Source organism: Strix uralensis, chromosome 2 (genome assembly GCF_047716275.1).
Source record: "Strix uralensis isolate ZFMK-TIS-50842 chromosome 2, bStrUra1, whole genome shotgun sequence".
In the NCBI taxonomy this organism is placed as follows: domain Eukaryota; kingdom Metazoa; phylum Chordata; class Aves; order Strigiformes; family Strigidae; genus Strix; species Strix uralensis.
This window is the reverse complement of record NC_133973.1, coordinates 112,472,543-112,492,399: the sequence shown is the minus strand read 5'-3', so window position 1 is coordinate 112,492,399 and position 19,857 is coordinate 112,472,543. Positions and strand designations below refer to the sequence as shown.

At 39.5% G+C, this 19,857-nt stretch overlaps 1 protein-coding gene across 8 annotated transcripts in view; it reads right to left on the bottom strand.

Moving 5' to 3' along the window:
• Positions 1 to 19,857, bottom strand: part of STARD13 (StAR related lipid transfer domain containing 13) — a 306,520-nt gene that overhangs the window by 205,902 nt on the left and 80,761 nt on the right. For all 8 annotated transcript variants that reach the window (XR_012627686.1, XM_074859839.1, XM_074859837.1 and 5 more), the window contains one exon: positions 16,114 to 16,248. Coding sequence is in view for 7 of the 8 variants with exons in the window: in XM_074859839.1 (XP_074715940.1) it covers positions 16,114 to 16,248 (135 nt within the window). In the remaining variant the exon portion in view is untranslated. The remainder of the gene's footprint in view (positions 1 to 16,113; positions 16,249 to 19,857) is intronic.

Sequence of the window (19,857 nt, the reverse complement as noted above, 5' to 3'; positions counted from 1 at the left end):
AGCTAGGGGGACATTTTTAATATTATTTTTAATATCTTAGAGTAATACATATCTTAGAGGAAAAAAAACCCCCAACTCCCAGTTTGATAGATGCCATTATTCACAGTTATTGTCAATCAGCTAACCTCACTGTCCAGTTAGTATGGCTAGGTGAAACAAACTCATAGTAATGGTTCTTCTGTGTACTTACATAAATCTAATTCTTACTGGAAGAAAATGAAGCACCTGTGACAGCACAACCAGGGGATGGATCTACCACAGACTTGTTTGATATAAGCATGTCTACCATGCACATTCACTTCCTATCAATGCCTGCTCCTGCCAGACCATCCCAGAGGATTTTATTGTCAGAGCAGTCTGGACCTCCTCTAGTCCTTACCATGGGTTTTTAATTTAGTCTGAGATTATGCATTAAGCCATGGAATTCATCCTTATCATTGACTTTGTGGACTTCAGATATGGTGAAAAAAAATCATCTTGAACTTCAACCACTGTGGGCTCTATGTCAAATTTACTGGGAATTATGGATATTTACGTCTCAGATAAGATCACATCATGCTTACACTTAATCTGAGACCACTCCCAGGAAGCCCACACAAACCAGGGATTGACACTCCTTGGGCATCATCACTACAGCTGCTGTGAAAAAGGTTGAGTCAGACCTTCTACAACCACCTTTGTAAGACTCCCCACTAAAGATCAATCTTGTCCCATATGCAGTGACTGGGTGGGGACCTTGGCCACACACTTCCAAAGGACCTGTAAGATAAAAAATTCATTGTCCCAATGTAATTTGTGTGAGACAATCAACAAAACCCACCACCCTGTGCTTTTCTACATTCTAAATGAATGGCATTGCAGGAGGCTGCTGGAGAGCGTGTGAAACACAAGCCAGCCAAGAGAAGGAGGTCACAGGTATGATGTAGGCTAGCCAGGACTGTGAGGAGCAGGAAAACATTCTGATTTCCCAAGAGGCACGAGCTATTCTTGCTGATGAGATTTCAATCAGTTCACAGCAGCTGGAACTCCACATCACAGAGGCATACAGAGCTGGACAGTTTGGCACCAAAATCAGTCTCTGTCTGTATAAAAGAACAGGCCACCCAGTAGAGCACAACACATAAATTCAAGCTAAGTGTCCTAGGAAGCACTCTAAAAAAGGTGTATGTAAGAATTAATGGTCAGCAGAAAAGGTAGCACTTCTGATAGACCTTAATAAAAAAATACCCTGTGGAGAGAAATGTCAATAAATTGACTCAGAGCTACCTACCATCCAAAACTCCCAAAGAGATTATGACAAAAGGAGACTCCTCAATTAAGCAAAGCCAACAACTGTGCAAGCTGCTGTCAACCCAGAACCAGACAGTCCTGACACTGGGTTGAATCCCTGCTGTGAAACAAGGACTCAAAGGCAAGTACTTGGTGAAGCTCCAGATATACCTTCAGAAAACAATACCCAAACAAAGCAGGCAAGAAGTCCTTGAGGCTTCGGTATAGGTACAGCTTGGGGATTAAAACTCTTTATAATGATTTATTGCCAAAACTTATTTTTCTTTTCTTTATATCACCACAATGGCTAGGAATGGGGTGAACAAGACACCCTTAATCACCCAAACTGGGTTCCTTGTTAAAAAAGTTTCATGAAAAAGATGGGGTACATTCATACAGCATTATGACTTCCAAGTTTACATTAGTTGTCTAAGCTCTCACTAAATTCACTCTACAGACAGACTGAATGACTGGTTGAAAAGCCAGTGCAACACAAAAACAGTCTGTAAGAATATGGGGATTTACCTCTCTAAATGCCCCAGCTGCACAGACCAGAGTCACCGCTAGTCTAGAAAGACAGTTATGTCTGACATCAAAGCACAGTTGTGTTCGGATTGCACTGCTGGAACAACGAGTGAAGAATAATTTACAGAGCCAAAGCTATAGATAGACATCTCATTAGGCAGATTATCTGAGCTGAAATTTCAAGAACCTTTGGTAAACTATTTTTATACATGAATCAAGGCCGACTCCATAAAAACCCCAGCGATCAAAAGAGGTCAAGGCTTTGGATTTCACACTGCCTCCTGAACTGGTGTGTCAGCAGAGCGATGCTGAGCACTGGTATGAGCTGCTGTGCTGATGCAGAGGGGAGAGTGCCACCTACTGAGTCACTGGTCAGGCTTCCCACAGCTTCTGCCTGTCCCTGCGTGTCTCCGTCCCGCTGACCCCCTCTGATCCTCCTCTGGCTGTGGGGTACTTCAGATTGCTCCCCGATACCATGTGCCTGTCATCAACAAAGCTTTCTGCTGTGCTGTAATTACTGAAGGGAGTGAGTGAGGAGGCATTCAGGCTGGGAAATTAAAAGAGAATAGGATTCCCTTTTCATTTACACTAGTATAAAGCTAGGAGGAAATCTGAATCAGGCTGCAGATCTCCTGGGAATCACTGTCTGGCAGTAATTGTGTTTTGATGAATTTTATATTTATCTGCACAGAGATCCCTTGTATAGTAGGCACAACCATGGATCAAGTTTGGTCAGTTAACACAAACTAGTACACATTTCTTAAGACATTCTAGGACTAAGGAGATGGCAGGCTACAGGAATTAATAGTGTTAATAGGAAACATGTAACTTTTGCAGCCATGATCATGAAGAAGATAAAAGTGAACACTAAGAAACAACAGAGAGGTTCTCTGACTTTTTGTCTGCTTAGTTATCTTTGTTCTTCATTTGTTCTTTCATTTAACCATTTTCATGAAGTCTTTGCGCTGAGAGACAAGCAGCCTCCTTTCAACAAAAAATGTTAATGATTATTCAGTTCTTGGATTACTGCACATTTCTTCAATATGGACCATCAAATTTGCAAGTCTACTTCCATCTGAAGTCCCTTTCAGTTATTCCTAGATGGGCCATCACCATCACTGCACAATCCAACTCTGAGTTCCAAATTATCTTCTTTTTCTCTTTTCTTAGTACTGGTGATGGCTGGCTTATGGAGGATAGCATACCACTATCCACTTCACTGGCTATGCAACTCACCAGTCAATGTGCATTGCAAAGAGCCCAGATTCTGCTATGCCCTCAGTTGCTAAAACTTTTTTTTTTTTTTTTTTTGACAAAGCTGTGAGACATGTAACTAACTCTGGACATGCTCAAATTAAAATTTAGTGTGCAGGTCAAGACACTAGATGGAACAAGGATGCTGGAAACGAGAACCTACAAGAAAAAGCTAGAGGAACTAGATTGACCTAAGGAAGAAAGGCAGAAGGGAAATCATATGAACCTAAGTTCTGCATATTAATGAAGAAAACAAGAAGACATTTTACAGCAAGAAAGCATAGTGAAACTTTCTAATGGTGGAGTGCTGACACATTATCATCTGAATAGGCTCTGTAGTCTGTCCATGGGGTCTTAAAAAAGAAGTTAGACAAACTTTTGTGAGGGTGGCATAGGTATAGGTGATTCTGATTTTGTACAGGGGAATAGCCTAGAAGCCCTCCTGAGGCCTCTCAGACCATAGGTTGCTCCAGTTCCTCTCTGAGGCTGTGCTAACTCTGTTTCAGTTCAGATTCAGAGTCCTAGAGGCAAAGCCCAATTTGTTATCTCAAGTTATAAAATATGCAAGTACCTCTGGAAATCTGCAGTTCAGTTTGCAGTGTGCTGGCTAACCCACAACATTCTCAAGCTCTACTTTAATGGCTTAATCTGCATTTGGACATTTTGCAATATAGAAGCTTCAGGCACTTTTCTGAGCACTTTGGGTTTGTATCAAATGATTAGTCATTGTAATATTTAAACCATGTAATGTCAATTTAAAGAAGGTCATAATTATGACACTTGGCTGCTTCAAATAATGTGTGACCTTTCTCCTACTGAGGATTATGAGCAGGTCCCATTTAACAACTAGCAGTTCATCTCAAAATCACTACTTTGTCACTCTGTGTTCAGTTCTGGGAATTTACTAAAATGCCATCTGAATGGTAGCTAGATAGAAACCTTCTGCAAATAACTTTTCTGAAGTTGTACTTCCCTCCATACACTAAGAAGTAATAGGAGAGAACTTCTTTTCTGAAGCTTTTGTCTGTTTTCCCACGTGTACATCAGGAAATTATAGCAGCGAGGCTTCCATGTCTGAACTTTCTCCTTCCCAGAAAAGGAAAAGCTGGCTTCTGTAAAAATGAATGGGAAAATATCAACCTACTTTCTCACTCTTGCCATGTATTTTGTTGGAAAAAGCTTTTTGGTCCAGAGCTCTGTGAGAGCAAGGATGAAGGCTGCTGAGGAGCTGACCTCTCACACTATATCTAAGGCACAGGGTGTAGAATCCCTGTCCCTCATCTGGTTCTGGATGTGCTTCATGACTCAGGGTCAACAGGAGACTTGGGCACTTACCACTCCCCCATACTCCCTGATGCCCATGGGACACATGCACGGGCTCCAGTCTGGATAAGGGAGAAAGTCCTGTGTAGCACTGATCCCTCTCTAAAAAGAGCTGTAGAGGCTTCTGGAGAAGCTATTTAAACACAGTTCAGTGAGACAACAGTGCCCAGGGGACTGGCTGCTAGAACTCTACAGCAAGCTATCTGTGTACAGAGAGATACTGTTAAAAAACCTAAAGTCTATCAAAACATATACATATAATGTGTATATATATAAAATGTATATATACATATATAAAATATGCATGTATCTCTATCTTTTTCTTTCCTTTTTTTGAGAAAAAGGAGTTACCCAAACTTGTAAAAGTCCTGTGAAATGATTTGGTACACCTGAGAGGAAAAAAAAACAATAGAGCTGTCTGAAAAAGCTGCTCAAGTCAAACAGAATCCTAAACCTTCTCACACCTACCAGCTTTAGTGCACACCATTTACACAAAGGGCTGCATAATCCCATCTCAGTACTGTGAGATACCATATATCCCAGGATGAGGGGGTGGCAGTTGGGCAGTGATGCCTCCTCCCAGCAGAAGCACAAGAGGAAGTTGTACCTTGAGAGGGATTATCTCTGTTAGAGAGACGGGATGCACAATTTGCTGTATTCATTTGCATAAAAAATGCTCTCCCTATGCATTGTGCCGGCCTCTGTCTCTGGTGTGTTATAGATGGAAGTCCCTTCTTCCATAGCGTGGGAAACAGGAGAGAGCAGTCTACAAGCTCTCCAGAGTACAAAGAGCCTGGAGGCTTGTATTATGAGAGACCTTTGCACCACTGCATAAGTGGGACCAGGGGTCCGACTCTACCCAAGCTCCAAAGTGCCACACAAGCACTTCAGCAGTCCAGGCAGAACACATTTTGAAGTATACATCTCTGGTAATATTTCAATCTCGCCACTTTCCTCTTGCTGTGAACAAGTATTGTAAAAGTCAAAGGCTCCAGCTCAAATATGTGCGCCATCCAATCAACATGCAAAGTAATTGAGAAACCCCTGCCTGAATAAGAATGACACAAGTCCCAAAAGATGGTGAGAATGAGTAATAACTACACTGGAAGAGAAATGACTTTGATAAAACTATACACATAGAACATATTCACTCTTTTTTTTTTCACGCTGTTGTAACAAATATACCAGGGGGCCAGAAAAAGAGTAAGCAAAAACCTGACAGATAGGTAGACAGATAAGGTATGATTGTACATATCTCCCTGAAGAAAACTGTGCTCAGCAAATCCCACAAACAAAAATACAACAGACACTCTGGTAGGGTCCAATCCAACACACGCCTGCCAATCTCACCCATGGGAGCCGGTGTACTCTATCGCCTGTTCTTTTCTGTGGCTGCTACAAAACATAGTACAAAATTCTACTGTCACCCAATTAAATAGTGTGTTGCAACTACAAGCACAAGCCCAGCTGCTGGTATAAAACATGCAAACAGAAGAAAAGAGAGACAAATTGTTTCCTTTTTGCACTTCATTGAGTATAAAGTTAACTGTATGGAATTAAGGTTCTCTCTCTTTATATTTGAATATGCATGGTACAATTTCCTGGTAGGGTTCCCAATCGCCTCTTGTTATGCAATTATAGAGATTCTGATTTGGACAGCTTGCATCCCGCACCTACTGACAGTCAGGACATTTCAGTCTGTCCTTGAAAAGCAATGCATTTCTGAGGCTGTGTACTAATGCTGAAATGTAAGTCAGCAATTTTAGTGCCTATGATTAATAAGATTGCACTGTTATGAAATGTGATTGTGTTTCTGCAAACTGTGTTATCAGAAATACAACACAAAAAACAGCACTGAAGAGTACTGGTACCTTGCATTATAGTTTCTGCAAAAGAATTCAGCTAGAAGATCTGAAAATTAACATAACAACAAATATTCTGGAATACTGAATATGTCAATTTACATATGCTAAATATGTCTATAAAAGGCAAGTAGCATACACAGGCTTAATTTGGGATGTATATATTAATTAATCCATGCCCATTTACAGCTCTCATTTCATCACTACATCTTGACCTAGATGGCAAATCACACTGAGTGAGCTTGGGGCAGTTATTACGAGACAGAGACTGGGCTGGCTCAGAAAAGTGCTCACTCAAGATATGTTACAGGCAGTCTCTGCTCATGGGGTTTTAGTGAAATCACGACCAAGCCCAGCTGCTCTACTGATATTGCTGTCCCTGGTGGACCTGCTGGCTGCCCTTGCAAAGGTGGGTCACTTCTATTTCCCAACCTCCCCTGCAGCTGCTCGATCTTTCAAAGCTTTTCTTACAACATAAACAGATGTTATCAGTTTGAACTACATAAATAGCCATGTAGTGCTGAGCCATAAAAATAACCAGTTCTAGTCTCCTCCCAATACAGATTTGGACTTCACACACCTTTTGAACTACAGCAAATGAACTTTACTGCAAAATAAGTTGGAAAATTCAACTTCAGTTTACATCGTATACAAAAAATGCACATAAATTATCTTGTCTGCATCCATCCAAGAATAACTAATTACTGTTAAATTATTTCTCAAAGCCATTTTATGAATAAGGATGAAGAAGCTCTTTCCTTTCTTACACAGATAACTCAATGAGTTTTTTAAAAAAATTACACAAAAATAATCCTTATGAAAACTAAATTAAAATAATGAATCTGATGCAAAATACTGTGTAAAAAGAATACCATTAATGTAATTTAAAATTAAATAAATATTTTCATAGATCAAATGATTTAACCATAACAGTTCAAGGTAATATTAATCGCTGTATATCTACATTAGGATTATCATCTTCAGCTGACTTCAACATTTTTGTCAGGAAAAAAATGGAACTGAGCTAATAATGAAGAAAAAAAGTATGTTCAATATTTTATTTAAGGAATATTGCGAAATTCACCAAACAAACTAAATACTTTTCATTCAGTTCTGAAACACACCCTAATTTGCTCCTAAATGAATCAGAATGGTCTAAAAGATTTCATTTCCTTCGAACTGACACTAACATCTCAAGAGTCTCATCAATCAAGAAGACAGGACCTTTTCAGTCCATTTGGAGTTCAGGATTACTACCACCAAGAAATAAAACAATCCCTTCACTATCCAACCATCTGCATGCAAGATGGTGCAAGATGTTGGAGTCTCCTCACTAAAATACTTTGGGCAAAATTTAAAAGGTGCATGGTAAATAAGAATAAATAAGATGCTCTGTAAGTGTGAATTTGGAAACACTTTTGGGGTTGTGTGTGTTTGTGATGACTTCTGTTTCTCTGGTCTGTTCTTGTACTAGTGAAGACAGGGCTACTAAAACACAAAAGAAAGAAAGTAAGCTCCAAACAAAACAACCCCTTTTTAATTATAATCAGATAAATGCAAAAGCAAAATTCCAAGGAGAAGCTGCAATAAAATTATCAGGTAACAATCCTGTCCTCCCTCAAAAAAACCATTTCATAATAATATGACAGCATTTCTTACTATTATACATAAACACTGAAATGCCAAGTTTCAGTTTAAAATTTCTAAGTATTATTAAAAGGGACCCACAGCTCAAGATGCCATTTCTAAACGAAAAGGCAGTGGCCTACCAACTGGTCCTGTGACCTCTTTATGGTAATTTTAGATATAAAAATCAGAGCATGTGTAATGAAAGAGTTTGTTATTAGCCATTGCTGATAAACCCAATAATTTTATACTGTTCACCTACCTTTTCTAATTCAGGGCTTCCTTCTGCCACCATCAGAACTGAACCCCTGAGACAGTCTTTGGCATCAATCCTGCAAATGCTACTCAGATACTCGATCTGTTCAGTGAGACAGATTTAGTGTTTGCTGTTTTGGTATATTTACATCTTTTTGATTCACAAAGCCTGATCCTATTTCCACTGAAGTTTCACTGATCTGCAGAGATGGGCAGACTGAGAATTTAGACCCAGAATTTAAGACTGTTTAGAAGATGTATTAGATGAGATTTTAATGTGCTAGTATTCCTTTAAGAAGTTTTTGAAAGTTTATCCCTTCATGTAGAAAATATTTACACTGAGCAAAACTAAAATTTATACTGAACTGCCCCTGTTCTCTGAGACTCATCGTGGCATCATGATTACAGCGTAATGTGTAAGCACAAGTGTTGCTCGAGTTCACAGACAGCTTTGTGTGAAGGAGCTGACTGACAGGAGGAGGAGGAGGGAATAAAGACAAAAGGGAAAAGAGAAGGGGCTACGCTGGGCTCTTATGTTTGCAACCACTCCTTGCTGGGAGCAGACTTTGGCCAGAGTGCTGTCAGTGCACTGGAAACAAAGTGGATGAGAAAGCCTGCAGTATTAGTTATATATAGAGAGAGCTATATATATTAGTTATATATATATATAGCTTTCGCTGTTAAAAATGGGAAGGAAGGAAGGAAGCTGCTTGCCCTTCACTCCCAATTAGCCTGTTTTTTGATAGAGCTAGTACAGGGTCTTTCTGGGACAATGAATTCCTCTGCTACCAAGAAACTAACTCATTTTAAAGCAGGGAAAATTCTGTCTTTCAGGAGCACTTGATCATCTCAGAAATGCCTACAAGTCTAGAGTGCTCCTGGGCAAGAAGGGCAATCTCCTCACCGTGTGAATCGAGTGGGGGAAGAATGGAAAGGCATCCATCCTGTTCAGAGGTGAGAAAGTCCACCATAACAAGGTACAGCTGGAAGCAGAGTGGGTCACTTTACCGGACTATTTCACTATGCCTCTGTCCCAGCGGGATACTGGTTGTATTAAGTACTAAAAGCAAGAAGAAAAATTCTACAGAGATGTTGTTTCAGGCTACCTGCATCTACACTGGAGAGCTAATTTGCTGGCATCATTAATGTCAACATTAAGAATACATAGGAAAGCAATTCACATGACTAAAGGACACAGTTTGAAACTTGGCTTTGCAAGAATGGTGATAATTGGCCTTAGCACTCTTTATGAGGAAGGATGGTCTAGTAGCAAAAACACAGACTCTGTAGAGAATCTGTTCTTGATCATGCTGCAACCAACCAGTATGACTTTGAGAAAGTCAGTGAGGACCTGATTCCTACAGATTTCTGCATCTTGTATCTGCATGAGCTATGATACTTTTACAAGCAAGCACATTTAGTTGAAGTATAGACAGAATTCTTCAGTTCCAACAAAGCCAAATAACTCTGTCTTCAAGCACTATTCCTCTACTTCATCTCTTTGAGAAAATGAAGCATCAAACACCATGTCTCTGTCACTCAGATCTAGGTTTCTTATTTCACCTTCTTGCACTTTGTGGGTCATACAAAGTGGCCTGATAACAGAATGGGCAGAGAGCTCTCTGAGGTAAAAAAATCTTTGCCTGGGGGTTGCACAAGTCTTCTGGGGCTTTACTATCAACTTTGTCAGTGAGGGACAAGGTCAGAGTAAGGCATGATCTGCCTAATCTTCACCTAGGGAAACACACCCTACTAGATACTGGACGTAACTGCTGCTGTAAATTGTACTGTGAACTGATAAATTTATGACTGCATCCAGTAGTGATAGTGTGTGAAACTTATTTCAGAGCCAGGCTGTATATACTTATCTTCTAATCTTGGACGTAAAATGAAGACTCTGCTTACATATTTCATGGAGAAATGAAGGATCAGCCTAAGGTTTGCAAATATTTTAAGATCCTCAAATTCCAAAAGAGTTCTTAGTAGAAGTACAAACTGTTATGAGTTGTCACATTATAACTTCCTTCTGCACTGGATGTTGGCAACTATTTGAAAAAAGGCTTGTCACTAATGGAATAATCTCTGATCCCCGATGGTTCAGGGGCAGCAATATTGAACAAGTAGTGCATGAGAAACACAATGATTCTGATTTCCTTCAGCTGTTTTTACTTTTGAATATCTCTGGCCTCAAACAAAGTCAGAGGGTCAGGCAGGCATCACACTGCCTACAGAGAGATAATGACTACTATAGTCATAGATTATGGTATTATTAGTTTTACATTTCTAAACAATGTCAGAAGATACCAGACATCTCTGTAACCTCTGACCTAAACTCTGAGACACTGTTTATAGCATCAAATAGCATTTCTCAGAAAAAAAAAAAAATCTTCTTAAAAGAATCACAAACACTCTTCAGTCATATGGGTTACAAGGCACTGTTTTGCTTCCCATTTTCTGAACCAAGTGGCTTAGCACAGATAAACTATAGTTCTACAGACAGTTTAAGCTACCAGAAGCTAGCACTGATGCTGAAAGAAGCAATTCACCCTGTCTCATCTCCAGCCACTCTGACCCTCTCTTGCACCTGCCTACATATCTATGCTGAGCAGTGAACCAGAACAAGAATCCAGGTTAAAGCAAACCTGAAGTCTATAAAATGATTAATTTTAGCTGTCTCGGTTTAATGAACTCAAGCTCCCTGTGGAACTAAAGCATGAGAAATCAAAACCATGCTCATCAACTACACTTAAACAGAAAACAGAAAACCAGACATAAAGGAAAAAGCCCACTTTGTTACCAATATATGAAGTTTTGTTTTCTTACTAATTCACAGAGTGCATACTGCAGAGGATATTATGTTATCTGCAAGAGCTAGAGGGTTTTCATACCACCTGGTATTAGACTTGTAAATTAGACCACCCGGGCCTCACAGTTTCCTCTGCTCAGTGCATGGAGAGGCAGGCACTACCCATCAAATGCCAGATTGTAATTTACATGCCATGGGAGGGATTTAGCTCACCCAGCTCTAAGCACCTATGTCTCAGCCAGTTACCCCAGCCTCTTCAAAATCTTAACCAACCAACATCAGCACTTTTGGGGGCACAAAGCACTTCAACCAGGTGACTTACATTTAGATGACTACTTCAGGGTGAGATGGATCTTGCCGTAGAAGTGCTTTTTTCTCGCCATTAATGGAATCTATACGATGTAGACATGGACTTACAAATGTCAGCATTTGTCAGGTGAAACTTTGTTGTTTGTCTCTCAGGTACCTGATTTCCCTACCACCTTAGGTACATATTTCCTTTAGTACCTCATAAATAATGTTTCACTGAAGTAATTTTTTAGGGGAAGGAAGGAGGGGAGACATGAGATGACACATCATTGTCTTAAAACCATGATTTTCACTATTATTCTAGCAAAATGTTGTAACAAGTGTGAGTCATCTTTTAAAGACATATAAACAGAATATCTACTGTGACACAAGTTTGCCAAAGAAACCTTCATGCCACCTTTTAAGCAGTGTAGTTAGTATCCATAAAAGTGTGCAGCTAACATTACTGCCTTGTATTGAGAATCAAACAACTGTCCCCTGCATGATTTTCTGCACATTATTCCTGAATTACAGCATCCCTGCTATTTCTAACATTGGTCTTCTCTGCTATATTTGCTAATCTCAGTAAGTTATGGAGTATTTGGTTCTCTAAATACCTGGGTATATGAGTTCCTGGGAAGTGGAGACAGATAAGCTCTTTTTGACCTCCTGACTCATAAAAAATTGGAAGAGAAGAAAAACTAGCTCTTCAAAATACAACATATCTGATTTATCTTTGTGTTACTCCCAAATTATGATTATACCACTTGGATAACGGGGGTTAAACAGAGGCAACCCTGGGTGTGACACAGAAGGAATTAGGCGTTTTGTCACAGAATCATCTAGGTTGGAAAAGACCTTGAAGATCATCCAGTCCAACCATTAACCTAACATTGACAGTTCCCAACTACACCATATCCCTCAGCGCTATGTCAACCCGACTCTTAAACACCTCCAGGGATGGGGACTCCACCACCTCACGGGGCAGCCCATTCCAATGCCTAACATGTTCTGTAAAAAAATGCTTCCTAATATCTAGCCTAAACCTTCCCTGGTGCAACTTGAGGCCATTCCCTCTTGTTCTATTGCTTGTTACTTGGTTAAAGAGACTCGTCCCCAGCTCTCTGCAACCTCCTTTCAGGTAGTTGTAGAGGGCGATGAAGTCTCCCCTCAGCCTCCTCTTCTCCAAACTAAACAACCCCAGTTCCCTCAGCCGCTCCTCGTACGACATGTGCTCCAGACCCTTCACCAGCTTTGTTGCCCTTCTCTGGACACGCTCGAGTAATTCAATGTCCTTTTTGTAGTGAGGGGCCCAAAACTGAACACAGTAATCGAGGTGCGGCCTCACCAGTGCCGAGTACAGGGGTAAGATCACTTCCCTGTCCCTGCTGGCCACGCTATTTCTGATACAAGCCAGGATGCCATTGGCCTTCTTGGCCACCTGGGCACACTGCTGGCTCATGTTCAGCCGGCTGTCAATCAACACCCCCAGGTCCCTCTCTGACTGGCAGCTCTCCAGCCACTCCTCCCCAAGCCTGTAGCGCTGCTGGGGGTTGTTGTGGCCCAAGTGCAGCACCCGGCATTTGGCCTTATTGAAACTCCTACAGCTGGCCTTAGCCCATCGCTCCAGCCTGTCCAGGTCTCTCTGCAGAGCCTCCCTACCCTCGAGCAGATCAACACTCCCACCCAACTTGGTGTCATCTGCAAACTTACTGAGGGTGCATGTGATCCCCTCGTCTAGATCATCAATAAAGATGTTAAAGAGGAGTGGCCCCAAAACTGAGCCCTTGGGGACACCACTCGTGACCGGCCTCCAACTGGATTTAACTCCGTTCACCACAACTCTTTGGGCCCAGCCATCCAGCCAGTTTTTTACCCAGTGAAGCATATGCCCATCCAAGCCGCGAGCAGCCAGTTTTGCCAGGAGAATGCTGTGGGAAACGGTGTCAAAGTCCTTGCTAAAGTCAAGGTAAACAACATCCACAGCCTTTCCCTCATCCAATAAACAGGTCGCCCCGTCGTAGAAGGAGATCAGGTTTGTCAGGCAGGATCCATCCCCTTTACTGCAAAAAATTAACTTTGGCATACCCTTTTTAAAAAATATGGAAAGTCTGTATATTAAGGAATAAGTGGTGAAAATTTGGGTATTGGAGAGACATGACAGACTCATACAGACTGAATGCCTGGAGCTAGACATGGCATTATTTGTATTTGCCTGAAATATGGCACATACACCAAAAGCAGCACTTTGAAGGAAGTAAAATGATCTACTCTCCTGAATGAAATTTGCAAACACCCAGTTTCAGCATTTATGCCTAATTTAAAGCACTGGCCAAATTAAAAAACAAAGCCTATTAATTTCTAAAGAAATTCTGTACCTCCAGTAGGTTTCTAGATTAGACAGCGCCCTAAACAACAGTAGTACTTTCTGCATTACACTGCTGTTACTACAAGATTATAAAAATGTTTGATACAATACATGGGCTGTACTGATGAAGATTCATGGAACTGCTATTTATTGTACTAGTATTTCCTGTATTTCAACAAAAGAGAAATGTAGACTTCATAAAAGAGAAAAAACCCCAAAGTCACTTTTTCTGCCTTCTCTTCTGCAACTTCTAGCCAAACAACAGCATTACTGCAACATCACTTCAAAATTATTTACACAGTATTAGTGGAAAGGCAGTTAAGCAACATTTTGCCGAGGTATAAAACAAATAAAGTTGGCAAATACCTTTTTTACTGAACTCTACTATCTTTTCCAACTAGAACAAGTGACAAATCAGAACAAATGTTTGTGCTTTTGCAGAAATGGAAAACAGCACATTTATTTTCTAAGGAAAGGAAATAGCTAATGGGAAGACAATAATTTTTTCAATTAGTAAGCAAATGGAGCTCACCTTCAAAATTCCATTCCAGTGAACAGGAGTAGGCTCATTTAATGAAATACAGAATTTGTATGGTGGCACATATATAACTATTTGGTGGATGAACAGTATGACAGTTTTAAAGATACCTTTAATATAATTAATATAAAATTGCACGTATAACTTGAAATAAGCACCTCGTCTGGAGAAAGACAACTGCTGAACTATTTACTTAATGTGTAATTATTGCTAAAACCTATTGGCTTTGGGGTCGGAGGAACGGAGGGTGGACAATATGTGCCAATATCTGCAAATGCCTCTGAAGCTATTTGTGGAAGAGATGCTAGTAGGACTGAGATGCATGGCAGAAAATTACCAGAAAGTATTCTTAAAACAGAATAAACACATGGATAATAACACAGGCTAACAGGGAAGTGTAAGTATGGGTTTTGGAGGCCAAGTTCTTTGAATGATCATGCAGATATGGGTGATTTGGTTGCTACAATGTACTTCCATTTCAAAAAGCTTCTGATGAAGTTATCTAACAGACTCAAACTATAATGTCAAGGAGGAATAATAAAAAAAGGCATCAAGAAACAAAAATGTCTTTTCATTGCTAAATAGAAGTGAAAAGAAAGGTTAGGAATAATTGGTTGTTTTCTTTTACAGTGGATGGATATGACCTGACAGTCTCACAGATACATGTTCAATATACTCATAAATGATCTGGAAAATGGAGGAATAAAAAGGGACAGAGTTTTCTGATTATATTAAATTACAGAGGTTAATAAAAACAAAAACTGACTGCCAATTGTTGCAAAAGAACCTCATGATGCTGAAACAGGCAGATGAAATTCAATACCAATAAATACAGCCAGGCACACTGAAAAAGAAACCTCAGTCTCAGGTATTCACTAGTTCATACAAAATTCCTAAGATTCAGTTTTTCACAGTACAAGAATTACAGCCAAATTAATAATCCAGTAGCAAATTTACAACAAGAAATAGGTGTTTTTTCCCATACTCCCACAATTAAACATTGGAACTGATTGCTACAAGACGCTTTGAGTATCAAAAGATCAAATGAATACTAATGAATACAAAAGACACAACTAGTGGCAAAAAGACCCTTGGGGGCTATTAATTACAGAACTGCAATATAGTGTCTGGCTTCAATGTGTCTGCATGATAAATAACTCAAAGGAAGCTGAGATGGCTTACTATCTGCTTACCATGTTCTTACACTTCTTTCCTGAACATCCAACATTGGCCACTGCCAAAGAAAGGATACTGAACTCTTAAGTACCTTTGATTCAATCCATGCAGCCATTTTTATGTTGTGTGATGATCACAGACACTGCTGGCACCCAAGTAATTTAAAACTGAGAGGCAAAACCCATCTGCATTTCAGAACAAAGGCACTGATCCTAAAATAGCTTACATTTAGCTATTGAGAAAGTGAATCAAAGACTTTTGAGAAAATCCTCTGACAAATTTTATCAGACTTCGATTGCAGACTACAGCATCACCTTGTGAAAAAAACCCCCAAAACAAATATTGCTATTATTGGTTAGAAAAATGGCTTAATTAAATCTCCAGAGCTGACTACTTCCGCTTACAGAGAATGTAGGGTGGAATCCACCCTGAACTGGGCATAAGCAACAGCCAAATTAAAAATCCTAAGAGACTAATTCCAAAATAAGCAATGAAGAAAAAGATGCAGTAGTGGCTCTGATGCCTGGAATCCATCATGTGTAACCTCCAGGTGAGATGAATTACTCTTTAGAAGTGCCTGTTTCTACAAAGGCAATCCAAGTGACTAGTTCAGATGTAGAAGTCTTCATTAGTGTTGTCTAAAATCAGATTAGATGAATCCCACAGCCCTGGAGTCTCATTAACTCAAGACTGATGAACATTTATCTATACCTGTTTTGCAAACCAATCTCCTTCTAGTGCAACATTTGCAGAACAAATTACTTTGAAGAAACGCAAGGACCTGAGAGTCAGAGAATGCTGTAAAAGTGCTGTAGCTACTTACATCAGTTTTAGGTCGTGCTCCAGTTGACACTGGGTAAGGCAAACAGTCTAGATCCTGGTAGTTTGCTCTTCTATTTCTCCAAGATCCCTTTCCTTGATGATCTCCATAAAAGCCTGTCTCCAATTGAACAGGGCACTGTAAGAGAATTTTAAAAACCCTGTAAATAAAGGCAAGTCATAAATATTTTTAATGTGAACTGCAAGACAAAAACATTGGAATTTTATCTTTTACAAGCTTTTTTTTCTCTGATGGAAGGTAAACATTTGGCCTCAATCTTTTTTCTTAAAACCACCTGCTGCATCACTTTTACATTTTGCTAAGTTAGACATCCAGATATTATGTGAAGTGGTTTCCTTAACAGCTAGTATACACAACTGAAGAACTAACAAATAGTAGTACACCTTCCTAAATATCAAAGAACTGAATCACCTCTACATTAGAAAGAAATGGTTTTATTCAAATTATTTATAACTATCTTTTCACTTTATTTCATGTTCATTTTTCTAACTTAAACAGAGTCCCATTTTCAAATTACAGACTCTGAACTTTCCAAATCCACTTTTCCTTTTCCCTCAAACCTGGGGAGATCTCACCTGATTGCTCCACTCCCACAACATTTTTTAAAAGATGCATGTCCTAACTCTGGGCCCACATGTACCTGGCCACAATGAATGCAATGCCAGGAAGAGACCAAATGCACAACATTCCCCCATATATCCTCGTTTGCCTCAATAGAACGACGAGGTGTGGGAGCAAGGAGCAAGCCATGCTGCAGTCCAACAGGATCCATGCTGGCAACAGTCAGGGAACCAGGATCATAGGTGCACTGCAGAGCAGTCCCAAGCTGTTGGGTACAATCAATCAAAATCAGCCTATTTTCTGGCTGCTCCTCTTCATATGAGGACAAATTTGCTGCTGGTCTTTAACAGGAACTGCCTAGTTCCCAGTTAGTATATCTTTAGGGTTGTAAAATGAGGAAGCTTTGAAAAGCTGGCAAAAGTATCAGTATGTGGTCAAAAAAAGTTTGAAGATAATACACTACTCCTCCAAGAATTAAGAGAATGTGTAAGTTAAAGACAAAGTTTTGTACAATGAAAGTCTTATCTCTAAGATGGAGTAATTATAACCAAACAGGATTTCTCTGTAACTATCCATGAGATAAAGGACTAAAACTGAAAAACGTGATTCTCATTCTTCAGATCTGCTGGTTTTTTTCTGTACTGAAACTGAATACTAGACATCAAATGGCAATGAAGCAGATACATCTGTTTACAGCAAGAGGGTTTTATCTCTCCTGTCTCATTTACAAAGTACTGCCTTCTAGATTGCTAAGAAAGACTTTTTTTTTTCCATAGGAAAGGTACAGGTTTTAGAGGAGCAGTACTATTAATTGCAGTTTTCCAAAGCTAGCAGTTTTTCTGTTAATATATTCACATAGGCCAGCTTTTTGTACTTAACTCATATATTTATAGCATCGGTAAGAGAATGTTTCAGAAAATAATCTGATGACAGATAATTACTTTTAATATCTTTTCTGGATCAGATACCCAGTCATCCAGCTAATGCTACTGCCCCATACTATTTCCCAATAAAAAAAACTGATCAGCAGTAACTTGCAGTTTACAGGGATGTAAAGACATACTGCCTTTTACCATTCTTCTAAAAGTCATTTCACATTTTAGAAAACACCTTAAATTTGTTTACCAAAATACTGCAAGACCCCTACTCTCACTCAATAAGTCCCATAACATTTATTCACCCAGTCTATTTTCATGAGCAAATATTTAGACTTCTTCCTGCAAAATTTTTGTTCAATCGAGTAGTATTAATAATAGATACCTTCACAACAGAAAAATGTAAAGAAAAATAAAATATCAAAGAGTTACTTCCACAAACAGATGAAAAATCCTTCAGTAGAAAACCAACTGGCTCAACCTAGTGATTAAATTACAAAATATATTTCTGAGACACAGTATTTGCCTGAAGAAACAAATACTGTGTCATCTGTTAAAAATTGCCCACACCCTCAAAAGACAAATTTTCAGAGCAGGATCTCCAACAAACATGTTGCCACTCATACAGTAGTCACCTACTTTGGAGACCTCAGGTCTACAAGTCGGCCTTGTAACTGTGAGTGCTTCACCCAAAAGCATTTTCATCATAATTTCTTGTGTCAGTTCCTAGTTTATATAATCAAAATAGGATAAAAACATATGAAGAACCCATAAGCGGTTCATAATTTTATAGAAGCCAAATTTACACAGTTACTAGCAAACATATGTCTGAGATAGGTGTTCTTTCTATTCAAGTTTCATTGTGAGTGACAAGAATAAAACATTTGATATGTGTGGAACAAATTACAAGCTATAATAAGAAATAAAGACTAAATGGGATGAATTGATAGAAGACACATTACTCATACAACTTGTATGAAAACAGGAGTTAGTTCTTTTTTTCCACTGCAACTGCCATTTTTAGATTTGTGAAATCTGTTTCTTCATAGTAAATTCATGGAGAGATTTAGGAGGATGTACTTCTCTGCTTTGACTATACAGGAAGACTAAGGTCAACCCATTTTGAGGCAAATTATTCTTAAATGTTTGAACTAGGGCAGATGATTCCTTTGTCCTACAAATACCTTTGCAGGAGACAGCAAAGGGTGTCTCATCATCTGTTCTACAACAGATTGTCACTGACTCTTTTCTTGCTCTGATCTTGCTGGTCTCATCAGGAAGACCTTTGTGTTAAATGACCTCTCCAGCTCCTGTAGTGAAATTGGCTCCTGGAGGTTTTGAGGACATTTCCAGTCTGCCAAATAAGGCCACAATAAAGATGTGGTTGATTCACGTTTGCCTGTCCACAGACAATTAAGAAGCAACCTCTCCTGCTTCAGCGTGAGAAGATGTGACTTGATGAAGAGGAGTGTAACTGCTCAAATATCATATTGAGGAAAATGGTAATTTTGGCATCGATATTAGAAACATTCTTGAAATCTTTTTGGACTTATCCAAAGAGATGCAACTATTGGTAAGGGAAACAAGTGTGCCAAGACCAGTGAGACTGGCTTGGAGTTAGGTGTTATCAGCATAGTAAACATGACCAGCTCTGTATCACTAGCATAGGCTTTTGGAGCGGGGATATGGCCCAGGCAGATGGCTGTGCCCGAAGTCCTGGCGTCTGTACTCAGAAGATGTCTTGCCACTAGGCTTCAGTAAGAGAAGTGAAAGCATCTGGGATGCTGGTGCTGGTATTCTCTATGCAACCACTTTTGACAATGTTGTTCTTGTGTATCAAAAGGCATTTGAAAACACTGTCTATTTGGATTTGGTTTTCTGCTGTCCATACATTACATGCCCTTCATTGAATGCTGCAGCAATGGATTTGAAGTCCAGTGTCCTATGATGTTCAAGTCATCATGGAAAAAGAATATGGCTAACAAAACCATGGCTTTTGCCTTAGTAAAATAGGCACAGCCATAAAATCACTGGTGTTTGGATCACTGGTTACCAAAACCAGACTGCCTCACAATGGGAAGTGCTTAAACTCTGATGGCTTGGATTTCACTTTCAGGAAGAAAAGCAGACTACAGTACCACCCTATTTAGACAGAAGACATTGAGCAGTCTCCTACAAGACAGAACACTGTCCATTAATATACAAGTTAATGCTGAAGTTAGTTCAGTTAAACAGAGCTGGTTCTGACTTGCTGACATGTACAATAAGAAAGAAATGAGAGACAGTCATG